Source organism: Phyllobates terribilis, unplaced genomic scaffold (genome assembly GCF_046119375.1).
Source record: "Phyllobates terribilis strain yellow unplaced genomic scaffold, ASM4611937v1 Scaffold_17__1_contigs__length_24005725, whole genome shotgun sequence".
NCBI lineage: Eukaryota > Metazoa > Chordata > Amphibia > Anura > Dendrobatidae > Phyllobates > Phyllobates terribilis.
Window position 1 is genome coordinate 1,594,410 of NW_027362777.1, and position 18,073 is coordinate 1,612,482.

An 18,073-nucleotide genomic window follows, 5' to 3' on the forward strand; every position below is an offset into this window, starting at 1 on the left:
ACCAACGTCTGCTGGTCCTTGGTAGTGCTTTCTGGCACAGGTACCTCCTGCTTAGTAACCGAGTTCCAATACCGTCAGCTGGTCTTCGGTAGTTCCATTGGCTCTTGTACCTTCTGCTACCCATCCGGGTTCCAGTACCGTCAGCTGGTCCTCGGTAGTTCCTCAGCCTTCTTGTACCTTCTGCTACATTTCCAAGTTCAAGCTTTTTGAAATGGTTCTTGGTAATCACTCTGGATCTCCCTGACGAGGACCCTGAAGACGAGGACCCTGAAGACCAACCCGAAGAAGACTAGGACCCCGAAGACGAGGACCCTGAAGACCACCCCGAAGAAGACGAGGACCCTGAAGACCACCCCGAAGAAGACGAGGACCCCGAAGACGAGGACCCCGAAGATGAGGACCCTGAAGATGAGGACCCTGAAGACCACCCCGAAGAAGACCAAGAAGATGACCCTGAAGAAGTTGACCAAGAGGACAAAGAAGAGAAGACAACCACCAAGATACAGAAGAACAAGAGACAGAAAAACAAGAAGCAGAAGTACAAGAAGCTGCAGAACAAAAAGCGGAAGAACTTTAAGCATAAGACTAAAAATCAGAGCAAAAGATAATATCTAAATTATAAGCAGAAGATGACTAAGCAGTGTATGGGGGTGAGTCCGTTCCTCCTCGTGGTGCCCCTGGAAAAGACCTGCTGCTGCAGGCCAAACTGAACGTGGACAAATCCTTTTGTAAATCGTTTGTGATGGGCAGAACGAAAGGTGTAATGTTCAAACTTTTTATAGATAGCAACTACAGGAATGCCAGTCACAAATAAGAATATGATGAAGAAGAAGAATATGAAGAAGATGAAGAAGTAGAATATGAAGAATAATAATAGTTGAATAAGAAGAATATGAAGAATGTAAAAAAAAAGAATAATACGAAGAAGGTGAAGAAGAAGAAGATGAAGAAGAAGTTGATGAAAAAGATGCTGAGGATGATGAAGGAGAAAGTGTGGGAAAAGTAAAAAAGAAGGTGAAGAGCATGGAAGTAGTGAAACATAAATATCTGACAAAATATAAAAATACTTAACATAGTCAATATTTCCGTAACTCAGAACGTCTTAAAAAAAATATTAATTCCTGATATTCCATTTGATTGGGCTAAACCTCTAGGCCTTTATTGTCTCCCCCACCTCCCCCAATACATTCTACATTATTCCTTGTTTTCCTTCATGTAGAATTAACCTACAAGGAAAGAAAGGGTTTATTTTCATTCCGACATTTCTGTCCCATTGACTTGCATTGGTTTACGGTATCGGAATCGGCGATATCCGTTACTTTTTGGGTATCGGTCCGATCCAATCCGATCCGATCCGATATTTCCCGATATCGGAAGGTATCGCTCAACACTAGTTGTGAGTGATTGTCTCATCAGTATTTTGCACCTGTGTAGCCGCCATCTTTATGTGGGTTTGCTGAACCCTTGTAGTGCATTTAGTTCTGAGGATCTGGGCAGGTCCCTGCTGCTCTTTTTTTGCTGTGTTTTTTCATCAATTATATGTAGCAGTAATATCAGCAGTATATCACAGAAACAAGAGGCAACTAAAAGTTTTTATTGTGCAATTTGAATTCACATGGTCAAAATCATTAAAAAATGGCTCATTTCAGAAATGAACCTGACAAGTTTTGAAAATATGTAAAACAGTGTTACATGATCTAAAAGGTCCTTGAGGAAGTCTTCAGCTGCTCATTCAGGACATGCAGCCTCTGTGCAGGTCCCTGTAGTTTCTTCTCCTACTTTACACCGATCAGTTAGATAAGTGGCGTGGAGGAGAGAGCAATTTTCTGATTGATCAGGAAGGACACTGTTTCAATGTTCTCCTCAGTAACAGGAAGCTGCCTAAAGTCTATAAGACGCACTCACTTATTGGAAACATTTTTTCTTGCTAATAAGTGCGTCTATAGAAGTTAAACATTTCCCACATTAAGAATATAAAAAAAGGCTTCTTCCTTGTGTGACAGCTCTGGTGACTAAGAGATTATTTATTCGCAGAACATTTTACATGAAAATGGCTTCTCTCCTGTGTGAATTCTTCGGTGATTAACAAAATTTGATTTCTGTGTAAAACATTTTCCACATTCTGAACATGAAAAAGGCTTCTCCCCTGTGTGAGTTCTCTGGTGTATAGCAACATCTGATTTCAGGTTAAAACATTTCCCACATTCTGAACATGAAAAAGGCTTCTCCCCTGTGTGGGTTCTCTGGTGTATAAAAACATCTGATTTCCGGTTAAAACATTTCCCACATTCTGTACATGAAAAAGGCTTCTCCCCTGTGTGGGTTCTCTGATGTATAACAACATCTGATTTCACAATAAAACATTTTCCACATTCTTTACATGGAAAAGGCTTCTCCCCTGTGTGAGTTCTTTGGTGATTAACAAAATTTGATTTCTGTGTAAAACATTTTCCACACTCTGAACATGAAAAAGGCTTCTCCCCTGTGTGAATTCTCTGGTGTATAACAAAATTTGATTTCTGTGTAAAACATTTCCCACATTCTGAACATGAAAAAGGCTTCTCCCCTGTGTGGGTTCTCTGGTGTATAACAACATCTGATTTCCGGTTAAAACATTTCCCACATTCTGAACATGAAAAAGGCTTCTCCCCTGTGTGGGTTCTCTGGTGTATAACAACATCTGATTTCCGGTTAAAACATTTCCCACATTCTGAACATGAAAATGGCTTCACTCCTGTGTGAGTTCTTTGGTGATTAACAAAATGTGATTTCTGTGTAAAACATTTTCCACATTCTGAACATGAAAAAGGCTTCTCCTCTGTGTGAGTCCTTTGGTGACCAACAAGATTTGATTTCCGGTTAAAACATTTCCCACATTCTGAACAGGAAAAAGGCTTCTCCCCTGTGTGAGTTCTCTGATGTCTGATAACACTTGATTGCTCGGCAAAACATTTCCCACATTCTGAACATGAAAATGGCTTTTCCCCTGTATGAGTTCTGTGATGTTTCATAAGATTCGATTTCTCTGTAAAACTTTTCCCACATTCAGAACATGAAAAAGGCTTCTCCCCTGTGTGAGTTCTCTGGTGACTAACAAGATTTGATTTCTGGTTAAAACATCTCCAACACTTGGAACAAGAAAATATATTCTCTACTGTGTGAATTTTTTGATGTTTAAGAAGAGACATTTTGAGAGGAAAACTATTTCCATATTCAGAATATGAAAATGGCTTCTTTGCTTTAGGAGCAACTCCTTTTTTAATGATTATTTTGTGACTTTGATTTTCCTTAATAGTTGGTAATGAATCAGAAGACAGGACCTGTTTCAAAGGATCAGATGACAGATCTTTGCTGTGAAGGGATGATGGTAAATCTGGAGTAATGTCATTCACTTCAATTGAGTCCTGTGGGATCTCAAGATCATCTGATTTACAAATTGAAGATGTCAGCTGTACCTCTGATCTCCTGGTACAGTCATCTGCAAAGAATAAAATCAATTATTATTTTTGAATTAAATATCCTTGAATTTTATAGTTTTGAAAATTTCTACCCTGATGATGACAGCCGCAGCTGTCGAAACGCGTTGGATTGACCCCTAACCCAGCTGCAGAGGCGCCCACAGGCCTCCGTACCTCGTGCACCCTGCACACCACGTGACCTCGCGTCATGCTGCTCTTTTTTCGCGCGCTTCCCTGGAGACGCACATCCTCTCGCACCTTCTCCCCTTTCTCTCTCGCTCACCCTACCCGGAAGCCAGCGAGCACGCGGCAGTCACGGGTCGGTACTCCGCTCTCGCTCCGGATCCCTATCATCTCCCGACGTCACAGCTGTCATCAGACCATAAGTAAGAACAGGCCTCAGCCCCACCGACTCCACACTAGATCCAGCTGACCTTTTCCAGCTGACTAGACCCAGCTGACCTCTCTCTCCTTATCCCCACAGCACTTGCAGCCAGTATCCTCACCTGGCTCCGCACCCCCAGCCACCCATACCGCTGTATTTTGTAACCCAAAACTAAGCAGCCAGCCAGAGCCTCCTGGTGCACCATACCCAGACACTACGTGTCAGCCTGAGCCTCCTGTTGCACCCTACCTATGGCCACCTCTGACCAAACCAAAGTCTCCTACCACAGCCTCCTGCTGCATCCACACCACGGAGACAAGAAGAAGTACTCACCACTCTCCCTAGACATCCCTGGACACCCCCTGCCCCTACCAAACAGGTAAATCAAGACCTCCTGTCACGGAGACTGTATACCACAGCCACAACCAGGCAATACCTTAGTAGTCATATGTGCCTACTTCCTCCCCCTCCCTACAGATTTATCAGCAGCCAACAAAGACACCAATTGTCAGCCTGAGCCTCCTGCTGCACCCCACCTCTGGTCATCTTTAATACAACCAAAGTCTCCTGCTGCCTCCACCCGACAGGGACCAGGAATACTACCTACAACCTATCCTGAGACATCCCTGGACACCCCCTGGACTTACTAAGCAGGTAACTTAAGACCTTTTTGCCACTAAGATTGTGCACCACAGCTACAATCAGAAAAAACCCTACTAGATTTAATCCTCTATCTCTATCTCCCCTCCCTCCCTACAGATCCACTCAGGACCAGCAACCAGCAGCCCTCTGTGGCATACCTCCAATCTCTATCTAAGGAGGACAATGACCCCTACCTCCTAGCACACCCTACAGCCTGGACACCCCCTACAACCCTCTAGCAGGTAACTATAGTTCAACGCTATAACCACTGGGCTCCATATCCTATCCTCAATTCTTATCCCCCCCCCCCCTAATAGAGCTACTCTGGAACAGCAACCAGAACCATCCACATAGCCTGCTGATTGTAATATCAATAGCAGGGAATTTTAAGTCTGTCACTATTTAGACTGGGTCTTGCACCCTAACCTGATTACATTACACCCAATAAGTGTACACCAAATATCTTTTTTTCTCCCTCCCTACAGAGCTACTTGGGAGGAGCAACCAACAACCACGTCCACAGCCTGCTGATTGCCATATCAATAGCAGGTAATTCCCAACCTACATTCTAGTCTGCCATAAACACTCACCGCTCAATACTATCCCCACTCATCCAACCCTCCTGTGCCCTATCTTAGGCACTTCCTGTTCTCCACCACAGGCACCACCACGTGCTGCCAAAGAACCACCGTACCCACTACAAAGTCCTATCAACAGGTAACTACAGACGATAACCTACCCCCCCCCCAATCGTTTCTTAATATACCTATCTAACATATCCCTATCTGTCCCACTAGGTCCAAGAACCACTGTCTCTTCAACCATCAACTCCGACCGACCATCACAAGATTCTGAGAAGCAACCCATTTATCTATTAATATTTTTTAGGTACTTTTATCTAGTGTATACCTATCTATTTTAATACTTATCTACGTATCCCACCCAGTGAAATCACTGGGTTTAAGCCCTTTTATCTATTTTTAATCAGCCATTCTAATCACCTGTTTTGTATCAATAAAATTACTTCTTGTACTTGTAAAACTCTCGTGCCCTCTCTTTCCTCACTACCACCAGCGCGAATTTACACCTCCTAAATTAGATTAACACTAACTTGGACACCCCTGGTTCCCTGTCCACAAATTCGCTGCCACTGGTAGTGACGAGCCTTACAGCGCCTCCTTCACCCAATACCAAATTTCTACTTAAACTGTAAAAATGGCAAGTTATGTAAAAATATTGAATTATTCACCAGGACAATGACAGTTCACAGTCTAATAGAAAACCTTATAGCATAAACCAGTAAAGTGTGGTGTTCAACTGATTGTTCATTCTGCCTCCCAAATATGAAATAAGTCAAACAATGTTATGTACAGTTGGGAAAATAAGTATTTGATAGTCTAGTGATTTTGCAAGTTTTCCCACCTACAAAGAAGGGAGATGACTGTAATTTTTATCGTAGGTACACTTCAACTGTGAGAGACAGAATCTAAAAATAAAAACCAGAAAATCACATTGTATGATTTTTAAATAATTAATTTGCATTTTATTGCATGAAATAAGTATTTGATCACCTATCAACCAGCAAGAATTCTTGCTCTCACAGACATGTTAAGTTTTTCTTTAAGAAGCCCTCCTAATCTGCACTCATTACCTGTATTAATTGCACCTGTTTGAACTCGTTACCTGTATAAAAGATACCTGTCCACATCCTCAATCAATCACACTCCAACCTCTCCACCATGGCCAAGACCAAATAGCTGTCTAAAGAGACCAAGGACAAAATTGTAGATCTACACAAGGCTGGGATGGGATAAAGGACAATAGGCAAGCAGCTTGGCGAGAATGGAATAACTATTGACACAATTATTAAGAGATGGAAGAAACACAAGATGACTTTGAATCTTCCTCGGTCTGTGACTCCATGCAAGATCTCGCCTCGTGGGGTAAGGATGATTCTGAGAAAGGTCAGGAATCAGCCCAGAACTACATGGGAGGTCCTGGTAAATGACCAGTCTAAAACATTACCGTTAGTAACACACTACGCTGGTATGGATTAAAATCCTGCAGGGCACAAAAGGTCCCCCTGCTCACACCAGCACATGTCCAGGCCGTTTGAACTTCTCCAATGACCATCTGGATGATCCTGAGGAGGCATGGGAGAAGGTCATATGGTCAGATGAGGCAAAAATAGAATTATTTGGTATCAACTCCACTTGCCGTGTTTGGAGGAAGAAGAAGGATGAGTAAAAACCCAAGAACACCGTCCCAAACGTGAAGCATGGTGGGAGAAACACAATTTGGGGGTGATTTTCAACAGGACAACTGTACCATATTGAAGGGAGGATGGATGGGGTCATGCATCACAAAATTTTGGCCAACAACCTTCTTCCCTCAGTAAGAGCATTGAACATGGGTCGTGGCTGGGTCTTCCAGCATGACAATGACTCGAAACACACAGCCAGGGCAACTAAGAAGTGGTTCCATAAGAAGCATTTCAGGGTCCTGAAGTGGCCTAGCCAGTGTCCAGACCTGAACCCAATACAAAATCTTTGGAATGAGCTGAAACTCAATGTTGCCCAGCGACAGCCCCAAAACCTGAAAGATCTGGAAAACATTTATATGGGGGAGTGGGCCAAAATCCCTCCTGCAGTGTGTGCAAACTTGTTCAAGAGCTACAGGAAACATCTTACCTCTGTAATTTCAAACAAAGGTTTCTGTACCAAATACTAAGTAAAAATCATGCAATGTGATTTTCTGGATTTTTTTTTAGATTCTGTCTCTCACAGGTGAAGTGACCTACGATAAAAATGACAGATTTCTCCATTCTTTGTAGGTGGGAAAACTTGAAAAATCAGCAGTGTATCAAATAGTTATTTTCACCGTTGTAGGTGAAAATAATATCAATAAAAATGTCTACTCATCTCACAAAAACAAACCCTCAACTCAGGCCCATCATCTGCCAGTGTAATAACAGAGGTTTCCACATTATTAGTGGCTCAAAGGTTCTAGAAAAGCAACATGGCTTCCATAACCCAATCCAGCAATATCCGCACTCCCAAAGTCATATCTCCCCCTCACTTCTGAGCCTTGCAGTGCGCCCAAACCACATTTAGCATCCATGTATTTGGCATTACTATAGTGAGAAGAACCCACTTCATTTATGGTATGTGAGTGCCCAGACTGTGCTCCAGGAGACAATGTGTTCGGTAATAAAATGGAATATTTGCAATTTTCACTCTCCAACATCCACCGTGCAGAAAGTGCCTGTGGAGTCAAACTATGGATATGGAAACTAACAGTGCAATAGTTACTTTGTGTCCTTCTCCTATTGGGGAGAATCAAGCAAACACTGGTGGAGCTATTAATTCTATCTTACCAGTGGTGAATAAGGATAGTGGTGTTTCTAATGATACAGAGGAATCATCACTAGTTGATTTTGGGTTAAATGAATTAATTGGTGCAACCTCAACGCAGAGTGTTAGTGCATTGGATTTTTCTATTTTAACTATCCATCCTGATTCCCAAAATTCCTTACCAACAATATCTCAGTCATTAAGTGTAGGGCATACATCATTAGAGGAAGGTTCCACTGATAAATCAGTGAAGCTACCACCTCCACAAAATATAACTTCTTCAATATAATTGATATCACCAGCTGTAATATTAACTGATGAAACTGCACCGCCTCTCAATGGTAAAAAGAAACACAGCGGTCCTTTATGATACAAAAATCCCACAGTTTTTTCAGCCGGCCCAAGCTCGCCAACCAAAAAGAAAAAGAAATATCAGGGATGTAGGGGCGAGGTAGAGCCATCCCAAAAAATAGCAGCCCTGTAGGATTTGCTAATTAAAAAGACAAAGCCATTAGGGTAAATATTGAGGAAAGAGAAAAAGATGAGAAGCAGAAAATGGTAGGCATTTTACCCTGTCTGACCACACCTTGTCTGAGGCTGAGATCTCACGATTGCGTAAATCAATAAACGCCAGTATACCCCTTGCTAATAATGGAGTCGAAAATCATGTGCCCGCTATGGGTTTCCACCATGTTCCACTAGGTGGTAATTTTTATCCTACTCACCATAAGGGAACTCATCTCAAGACTTTTCAGCAACTGATTTTAAAAGACATTCGCACTTTTACTCATATTAAAAAGAGGGATAACCTGACGGCTCCAGAAAGACAAGCCATCTCTAGTTTACGGAAGAATAAAGGAATAATTATTAAGGAAGCTGATAAGGCGGTGGTATTGTGGTGAGGAATCGGGGTTGGTACACTGGAGAAGGTTTGCGGATACTCAGTGATACTGATTATTATAATAAATTAGATTGTGATAATTCTGTCACCATCTTATGGAATATAAAAGCTTAACTAAGGGGGCCCTTAGGGAGGGGATCTTAGATGCGAGAGAGAAAAGATTTTTGGACATACAATTTTTTCAGACCCCTTATTTTTATTTCCGACCCAAGATCGATAAAAGTACTACCAATCCCCCTGGTCGCCCCATCATTTCGGGGATAAAATCTATAACAGCTAATTTATCATATTATGTCAATTTGTTTTTACAAAAATATGTGATTAGGCTTGAATCTTATTTAAAATATTCTTCACATTTTATTAGCTTGTTGAGGGATTTACTTCCCCAGGAGGAGGGCAGAATGGTGGCTCAGTGGTTAGCACTGCAGCCTTGCAGCGCTGGGGTCCTGGGTTCAAATCCCACCAAGGACGATATCTGCAAGGAGTTTGTATATTCTCCCCGTGTTAGTGTGGGATGTGGTCTGCAGAACCTCTCCTTTATTGATTGTGTCTTGATAATTGCCAATAGTTTACGTCTATTCCATTTGCACAACAGCATGTGAAATTGATTGTCAAGTGTTCCCTTTATACACTGCTCAAAAAAAATAAAGTATAAAAATATAAACCAAGGAAGGGGGGATGGGTGCTTTAGATGTAGACCATCAAAATGTCTCTGTTGTGGGATCTTTAATAATGGAACAAAAACTTTTAGTTTGCACACCACGGGGGAGACTTTTCAGATTAGATGCCGGACAGACTGCCATTCTTCATATGTGATATATTTGTTGGCGTGCACATGTGGTCTACAGTACGTAGGTCGCACCATACAACCAATGCGCGCCAGGCTAAATAAACATCGGCAGAATATTAGAAATGGAGATTTGTTCCATAGTTGTCAAAGCACTTCTTCTTAGAAGATCAGAAAGATCCAAAATATCTGCACCTTACCATTATTGATCATATATCTGACACGGTGCATGATAGATAGAAAAGGTTGGTAAACCGGGAAAATTATTGGATCTATAAGTTGGGAACTTTATCCCCGGAAGGTCTGAATCTCTCACTTAACTAAGTAACATCATTTATATAGAATTGAAAAATGTAGTGGATATTTATTTTTATTAGGTTTTTAATATGTGTAATTATGAATATATGCAGCTTTTACTCTTTTTATATTCTTCTTATATATATATATATATATATATATATATATATAGAATTTTTCATGTAGTTTTATTTTTATTGTTGATGTTTTGTCTCTGTTATCAGCCAAGTCAGGTTGGCCCTTAGAATGGGAACCTGTATGTAATGGTAATGGGGATTTGAGGGTTAACTGGTTAATTGTTTGCACCTGCTGGTTAATTGTCTAAACTTCTATATAAAGTGCTTGTGTGGTAATATTGGCCATCACCTGATGAAGGCGGTATTAGCCGAAACATGTTGTGAAGCCATTTGATTAATAAAGAAAATGACGGACTAACAAATACCCCGGCTGCCGTCACCTTACCCCATTGAAATCCGCAGCGACTTTGTACTTTGTCACCAGGAGCCGCCTTATTCATTCTGCATGCAGCGCTGGTGATGGAGGAGATGTCAGAACCAGAAGCTCTGGGCGGCACAGGCTCTGTCCAGCCAGTAAGATTAGGGTTGCTGGGACCTGTAGTACCATCCAGTCTGGCAGTATGGGTGTGTGTGCTGTCCAGCTGGAGTAATCTGCTCCTTGCTTCAGCCATTTGGAAAGCACCACACCCTACTAAAGCTGGAAGCATATTGCCGGAAGCTGCCAGATACAGCCTTGTTATCCTCTGGTTCAGTCCTCTGTGCTCAGCTCCCGGCTTGTGTATTTGTTTCCTGTTGTGATCCCGGCCCGTTTACTGACTACTCTTGTGTCTTCTGATTTTGTATTTTCTCTGCTCTCCTGGTTCTGACCCAACTACCTGCCTATTCTTCTTCCCATCTCACTCCACAGAACAGCAGGTAACATTGTGGCCCAAGCCTAGGGGTCTCTGTGTAAGTCCAGATCCATGTAGAAGGGATAAAGGGTGATGAGCAAGACAAACCCTGGGATCTGGAAAATTAAGTATATAGCGCCAAGCTTGTTCGTGGTAGCCATCTTTTGAGCTGCCAGGTGACCATGATCAGCGCCCCCAATACATTGTGTCCGCAAACTATTCCAGCAAGATCTGCATTCAGATACCTAAATGGCGCTCCTTCCCTTGTGCCCAGACAGTAGTGTACAGCTGTATAAAGGGTATTGTTGGATTCAAGAGAAGTTGGAATATTATTTGTAAGGTCCATTTGTTTCCTATTATCCTTTGTGAAGAATTCCAAAGTTATCACCATATAAAGTGACACACGTCAGATTTGAAAAATGGGCCCAGAGAGGAACACAAAACTGGCTGCAGGAAGGGGTTAAATCAGAGAAATTTGGGCACTAACTACTGTAGTCAAAAACTAAGACTATATACAAGAACACATCTACTAAAATGATCAAACTCAGCAGTCTTCATCAGTAATAAATGAGTAACTAGTGGTGAAACCTCTCTGGGGTAATTAGAGTATGGGGCTCGGTGGCTCTTGGCAAACTAAACTATCGTAAGGGCCAATATTTTCTGTCAGATGAGTTTCAAAAAGAAAAAATAGACATTGAAAGAGAACTTTTTATAATACTGCAGAGCTGAGGTGTCTTAAATTTAGATCTTGGACATTTGGAAGAGGCAATGGAGATCTTCTTTTAAAGAATATCAGTTATTTACAGACTCACATAAGTGAGGCAGGACAATCCCACCACAATCAAACTATCATACAGAAAAAAACTATAAAAAAATACATTTTTTTTATTCTATGTTACATCTCTAACAACAATATATGTATCAGGGAGAGCTCCAACACTGAATCGGAGTCGCACTCATTTATGGTGGACCATTGGAGCTACTATGAGTCCTGACCAGGAGAGTAGAGAAAGTATTAGTGCCCCCATTTCAGGAGAGATTGTGCAGTAATCTGAATTCCTTAGGCTTGAAAACATAATGGAATTTATGACGTGGAGTGAATCCATGAAACCAGGGCTCGAGCCAACACATCTCCTGCAGGTGTGAATAAATGTATATTACAGCCATCAGCCACGCACAGCTTAGAGATATATCATGGCACAGGTGTAATGTTTTATGTAGTTTATCACAATCCTGTTTGAAGTTAGTTGGTTTGAAAAGAAATTGAAAAGTCAGGATAAAGGGAAACTCTGTTGTTATTGTACAGAAATTCACACTTGGCCCTCACTGCACATTTAATGTTGTAGATCATAAAAGTGAAGTTTGGCCAGAAAGACTGGACCTGGTCTTGTAGGGACCATATGAGGACATTCAGCAGCACAGAAAGTTTTTGCATCGCCATATTTTGATAGCTATAATTTTTCCATAGTTCGGCCGACAGTCATGTGACGGCTTGTTTTTTGCGGGATGAGTTGATGGTTTTTTTGGTACTCATTTTGGGCACGTGACTTTTTTTTTATCGCTTTCTATTCCGATTTTTGGGAGGCGGAATAAACAAAAATCAACAATTCAGGCATTGTTTTTTTGGGGTTCTTTTTATGCCGTTCCGCATGTGGAAAAATTTATAAGGCCGCTTTATTATTCGGATCAGTATTAAAGCCGTGCTACATTTATATTGTTTTTTTTAGGTTTTGGCGCTGTTACACAATAAAAACTATTTTTTTTTTGCATCGCTTTATTCTGAGAGCAGTAACTTTTTTATTTTTCGGATGATGGAGCTGTATGGCGGCTTCTTTTTTGCGGGACAAGATGATGTTTTCAGCGGTACCATTTTTATTTACATTCATCTTTTTTATCGCGTTTTATTCCACTTTTTGTTTGGCAATATGATGATAATGCACCGTTTTTTGCTTAGTTTTTTTTTTTCTTTTACGGTGTTCACTAAAGGGGTTAACTAGTGGAACAGCTTTATAGGCCAGGTGGTTCCGGAAGCGACAATACCAAATATGTGTGCTTATATTGTTTATTTATTTATTTTTTTCATATATTATTTTTAATGTATGTTGTAAAAATATATATTTTTTAATATATTTTTACAACTGGCTGATCGCAGTTATAAGGTATAGCAGAGCAGGATCACTGCTATAACTAATAAACTGTCAGCTCTGCAGACACAAGTTACTTTGATCATGCACTGCGCATGATCAAACTTAACTTGCTGGGGCTGGTGACCCGGATGTTGTCATGACGACATCGGGTCACCATGGCAACGATCGGGACCCCGCTGCTGTCCCTCTGCTCACTCGCTAAATTCTGCAATCACAGCGATTGCAGCATTTAGGGGGTTAAAGTGCTGCCGGGAGCGGTGCGGGCACTGCGTGCCGGGTGTCAGATGTCAGATCAGCTGACCCGGTCGGCGATTGCGCCCGCATAGCCTGTGTGCGGGTGCGATCGCCATGTCGTAATAATACGTACCTGGTCCATAAGGTCCAGAGCACAGAAACTTATTATTACCGTGTTTCCCCGAAAGTAAGGCCCTGTCTTACATTAATTTTACCCCCAAAAGTCCCACCCTGCCTTACTTTCGGGGGAGGCCTTACATTGGGAAAAAAAACAGGCTGAACAGTATGCAGCCTCCCCATACAGTGGTTCTGCCCCCCACTCTGCCACCACACACACACACACACACACACACACAGCCCCATACGGCACCCATACACATACCGTACACATATCGTATACACACACACACACACAGCCCCATACGGCACCCATACACATACCGTACACATATCGTATACACACACACACACAGCCCCATACGGCACCCATACACATACCGTACACATATCGTATACACACACACACACAGCCCCATACGGCACCCATACACATACCGTACACATATCGTATACACACACACACACACAGCCCCATACGGCACCCATACACATACCGTACACATATCGTATACACACACACACACACACACACACACACACACAGAGAGAGTTTCGGAACTTACCGTTACTTTCCTTCTGTTTCGATCTCCTCTGCGGTGCCGGGCTGACGATTCGGATGCCGGGGAAGCTGGACCAATCGGAGCGAGCCTGCAGGCGGTGACGTCGCAGCTGATTCGGCCAATCAGCTGCGAGCCGGCTGACTGGCCAATCACACTCGAGCTGATGGCCAGCAGGGACTAGGGAGCCTGTGACGAACAGGCTGATCGGCCAATCAGCTGCGAGCCGGCTAGGGAGCCTGTGACAAACAGGCTGATCGGCCAATCAGCTGCGAGCCGGCTAGGGAGCCTGTGACGAACAGGCTGATCGGCCAATCAGCTGCGAGCCGGCTAGGGAGCCTGTGACGAACAGGCTGATCGGCCAATCAGCTGCGAGCCGGCTAGGGAGCCTGTGACGAACAGGCTGATCGGCCAATCAGCTGCGAGCCGGCTAGGGAGCCTGTGACGAATCAGCCTTACATTCCCCGGCCCCCCCCCCCACTACCCTGCCTTACAATCGGGGGGTGCCCTACATTGGCGGACCCCCCGAAACCCCCCACCCTGCCTTACTTTCGGGGGGGTCTTACTTTCGGGGAAACACGGTACTTACAAAGTCAGAAAGGGGTTAACAGTTTTGTGTAGGGGAGAATGTTGTGGTCTAGAGGAAGAATGGTGATCACACGATTGTGATACAGACGGACTACACCACTGATAAAGCAGCCATAGCTGGTGACTGAGAAGAATCTGTGACTTCTCTGCATTTAGTGGTTACTACTCACCTGGGTAGTCATATGTAGGAATCTCCTCTTTACACCGCTCATCACCCCTCACATATGTCTCTGTAGTATTAATATGGGTCAGATCTTCACCCTGAAACAAATACTGTAAAAGTCACAGACAGATGGAGAAGTCACATCTATGATCGGCTCTAATCCTGCCATCTCCACCGTTCTCATTACACAAGTATAAAACATATAATACTGGTGGATAAAACAAGACTGAGCACCAGGGCTGTGGAGTCGGTAAGCCAAACCTCCGACTCCTCAATTTCCATGACACCGACTCCACGACTCCCTCATACATGGTCCATTATTAAAGTGGTAAATTTACTGTAGCACAGATTCATCTCAGCTAAAAGTCTAGACCCTTAGATCAGGAATAGGACAGACATTTATAGGACATTTCATAAATTTCTCAAATTCTTATGAAAAAATATTCCCCACAAACTGCATTGAACTACTGTACCCAATTTATTATATATTTTAGGAGTCGGAGTCGGTCCATTTTATACCACTCCGACTGCGCCAAAATGGACTCCGACTCAGCCCAGCTGAGCACAAGACCTCTACAGCCGTCTACACATCATAGGGGAGATCTCATTACACCTTCTCTCCATCTACCTGATGATCCTGAGGAACATTGGGATCTTCTTGTTTACAGTCCTGTGGAAGAAGAGGACAGGGACATCTCTCTGGTGTCCTCTTACTGGATAGATCTGGAGGAAACACATACAGGGACTGAATTCATTCTTTACATACAGATAATTATAGGCCGTGTGTATTTAGTCCTGTCTATTACCTGGTGATGTGAGGGGTTGGGGAACCTCCATCATGGCGTCCTTGTACAGATATTTGTGTACTTCTATATACTCCCACTCCTCCATGGAGAAATAGACAGCAACATCCTCACATCTTATAGGAACCTGTCACATACAATGATAATGTCATTACTGCGATCCCTTCATAGCGTTACTGTATAATGTCCCAGCATTCCCAGCAGTGTCACCTCTCCAGTCAGCAGCTCAATCATCTTGTAGGTCAGTTCTAGGATCTTCTGGTCATTGATGTCCTCATGTATCAGGGGGTGAGGTGGAGGCCCTGTGATTGGGCTCAAGGGTCTTCCCCATCCCTCAGACACAGGGTCCTGACAGCGCTCACTAGAGGTCTTCTTCACTACTGTGTAATCCTGGTTATGGAGAGACACATTAATAAATCTCACTCCAGACATTTCCAGAGTCCTCACCTCTCCAGTTCTGTCCATCTGTTATTCCCATAGATAAGAATGATGTAATGTGACGTCATCAGAATCTCTCACCTCTCCAGTAAGACGAAAGAGGATCTCTAGGGTGAGGTGAAATATCCTCTCCGCCATCTTGTCCTTGTCCATATCCAGTTTTGATGGGTAAATCCGGAAAATTCTCTTATATAGAAGATCTTCACTGAGATGATCTGATATTGTAGGGACCTGAATGAGAAGAAGATAAGTAGATGTAACATTATAAAAATCCTGTGTAATAATACAATTACTGGAGATAATTAGAGAAAAATATGAGGAGATTTATTATTTTACACTATTTAGTTTTTTCTTTATATCTGCTAATAACACAAATATATTTTAGAACACAGACAACAAGCAGTTTCTTCCTTGGAGTCTGCAGCTGAATACGTTTCTCATAGACTCATCTTCCATAAAGCTAATTGTCATCTCATTTACTGACATTGGAATCGGCATTAGCAATACTGCAGGAGATATTCATTACACGTGACATGAGGAATAACTACTTCATGAGGAGGACGACATCTTCATCTTCTTCTACTGCTCCAGAAACATATTTGGCCAGAGTCCATCACTGACTACATCACCTCTGGCCGTCTATAGGAATGTTTCCTGTCTTCCCCGGACTGTAATCTTCTATCTCGTTAGATCTTATGTCTGATTCACATACAGAAGTTTGATGTACAGTGGTGGCCAAAAGTATTGGCACCCCTGCAATTCTGTCAGATAATACTCAGTTTCTTCCTGAAAATGATTGCAATCACAAATTCTTTGGTCTTATTATCTTCATTTAATTTGCTTGCAAGGAAAAAACACAAAAGAGAATGAAGCAAAAATCAAATCATTGATCATTTCACACAAAACTCCAAAAATGGGCCAGACAAAAGTATTGGCACCCTCAGCCTAATACTTGGTTGCACAACCTTTAGCCAAAATAACTGCGAACAACCGCTTCCAGTAACCATCAATGAGTTTCTTACAATGCTCTGCTGGAATTGTAGACCATTCTTCTTTGGCAAACTGCTCCAGGTCTCTGATATTTGAAGGGTGCCTTCTCCAAACTGCCATTTTGAGATCTCTCCACATGTGTTCTATGGGATTCAGGTCTGGACTCATTGCTGGCCACCTTAGAAGTCTCCAGTGCTTTCTCTCAAACCATTTTATAGTGCTTTTGGAAGTGTGTTTTGGGTCATTGTCCTGCTGGAAGACCCATGACCTCTGAGGGAGACCCAGCTTTCTCACAATGGGCCCTACATTATGCTGCAAAATTTGTTGGTAGTCTTCAGACTTCATAATGCCATGCACACGGTGAAGCAGTCCAGTGCCAGAGGCAGCAAAGCAATGCCAAAACATCAAGGAACCTCCGCCATGTTTGACTGTAGGGACCGTGTTCATTTCTTTGAATGCCTCTTTTTTTTTCCTGTACACTCTATGTTGATGCTTTTTCCCAAAAAGCTCTACTTTTGTCTCATCTGACCAGAGAACATTCTTCCAAAACGTTTTAGGCTTTCTCAGGTAAGTTTTGGCAAACTCCTGCCTGGCTTTTTTATGTCTTGTGGTAAGAAGTGGGGTCTTCCTGGGTATCCTACCATACAGTCCCTTTTCATTCAGACGCCGACAGATAGTACGGGTTGACACTGTTGTACCCTCGGACTGCAGGGCAGCTTGAACTTGTTTGGATGTTAGTCGAGGTTCTTTATCCACCATTCGCACAATCTTGCTTTGAAATCTCTCGTCAATTTTTCTTTTCCGTCCACATCTAGGGAGGTTAGCCACAGTGCCATGGGCTTTAAACTTCTTGATGACACTGCGCACGGAAGACACAGGAACATTCAGGTCTTTGGAGATGGACTTGTAGCCTTGAGATTGCTCATGCTGCCTCACAATTTGGTTTCTCAAGTCCTCAGACAGTTCTTTGGTCTTCTTTCTTTTCTCCATGCTCAATGTGGTACACACAAGGACACAGGTTGAGTCAACTTTAATCCATGTTAACTGGCTGCAAGTGTGATTTAGTTATTGCCAATACCTGTTAGGTGCCACATGTAAGTTACAGGTGCTGTTAATTACACGAATTAGAGAAGCATCACATGATTTTTCAAACAGTGGCGATACTTTGTCCACCCCCTTTTTTAGGTTTGGTGTGGAATTATATCCAATATGGCTTTAGGACAATTCTTTTTGTGTTTTTTCATTGAAGACAAATTAAATGAAGATAATAATACCAAAGAATTTGTGATTGCAATCATTTTCA

General features: G+C 42.5%; 1 protein-coding gene across 2 annotated transcripts in view; it reads right to left on the reverse strand.

The window, feature by feature from the left end:
- Nucleotides 1–1,610: 1,610 nt before the first annotated feature.
- Nucleotides 1,611–18,073, reverse strand: part of LOC141176022 (uncharacterized) — a 32,352-nt gene continuing 15,889 nt past the window's right edge. The window contains exons 1-6 of one of the 2 annotated variants that reach the window (XM_073659995.1): nucleotides 15,862–15,948; nucleotides 15,553–15,732; nucleotides 15,346–15,469; nucleotides 15,168–15,262; nucleotides 14,547–14,637; nucleotides 1,611–3,478 (exon numbers count right to left, since the gene is read on the reverse strand). In XM_073659995.1, the coding sequence (XP_073516096.1) occupies nucleotides 2,025–3,478; nucleotides 14,547–14,637; nucleotides 15,168–15,262; nucleotides 15,346–15,469; nucleotides 15,553–15,732; nucleotides 15,862–15,933 (2,016 nt within the window). In that variant the 5' untranslated portion in view covers nucleotides 15,934–15,948 and the 3' untranslated portion in view covers nucleotides 1,611–2,024. Of the gene's footprint in view, nucleotides 3,479–14,546; nucleotides 14,638–15,167; nucleotides 15,263–15,345; nucleotides 15,470–15,552; nucleotides 15,733–15,861; nucleotides 16,012–18,073 lie in introns of those variants that run through there. The other variant, XM_073659994.1, reaches the window with a different exon arrangement.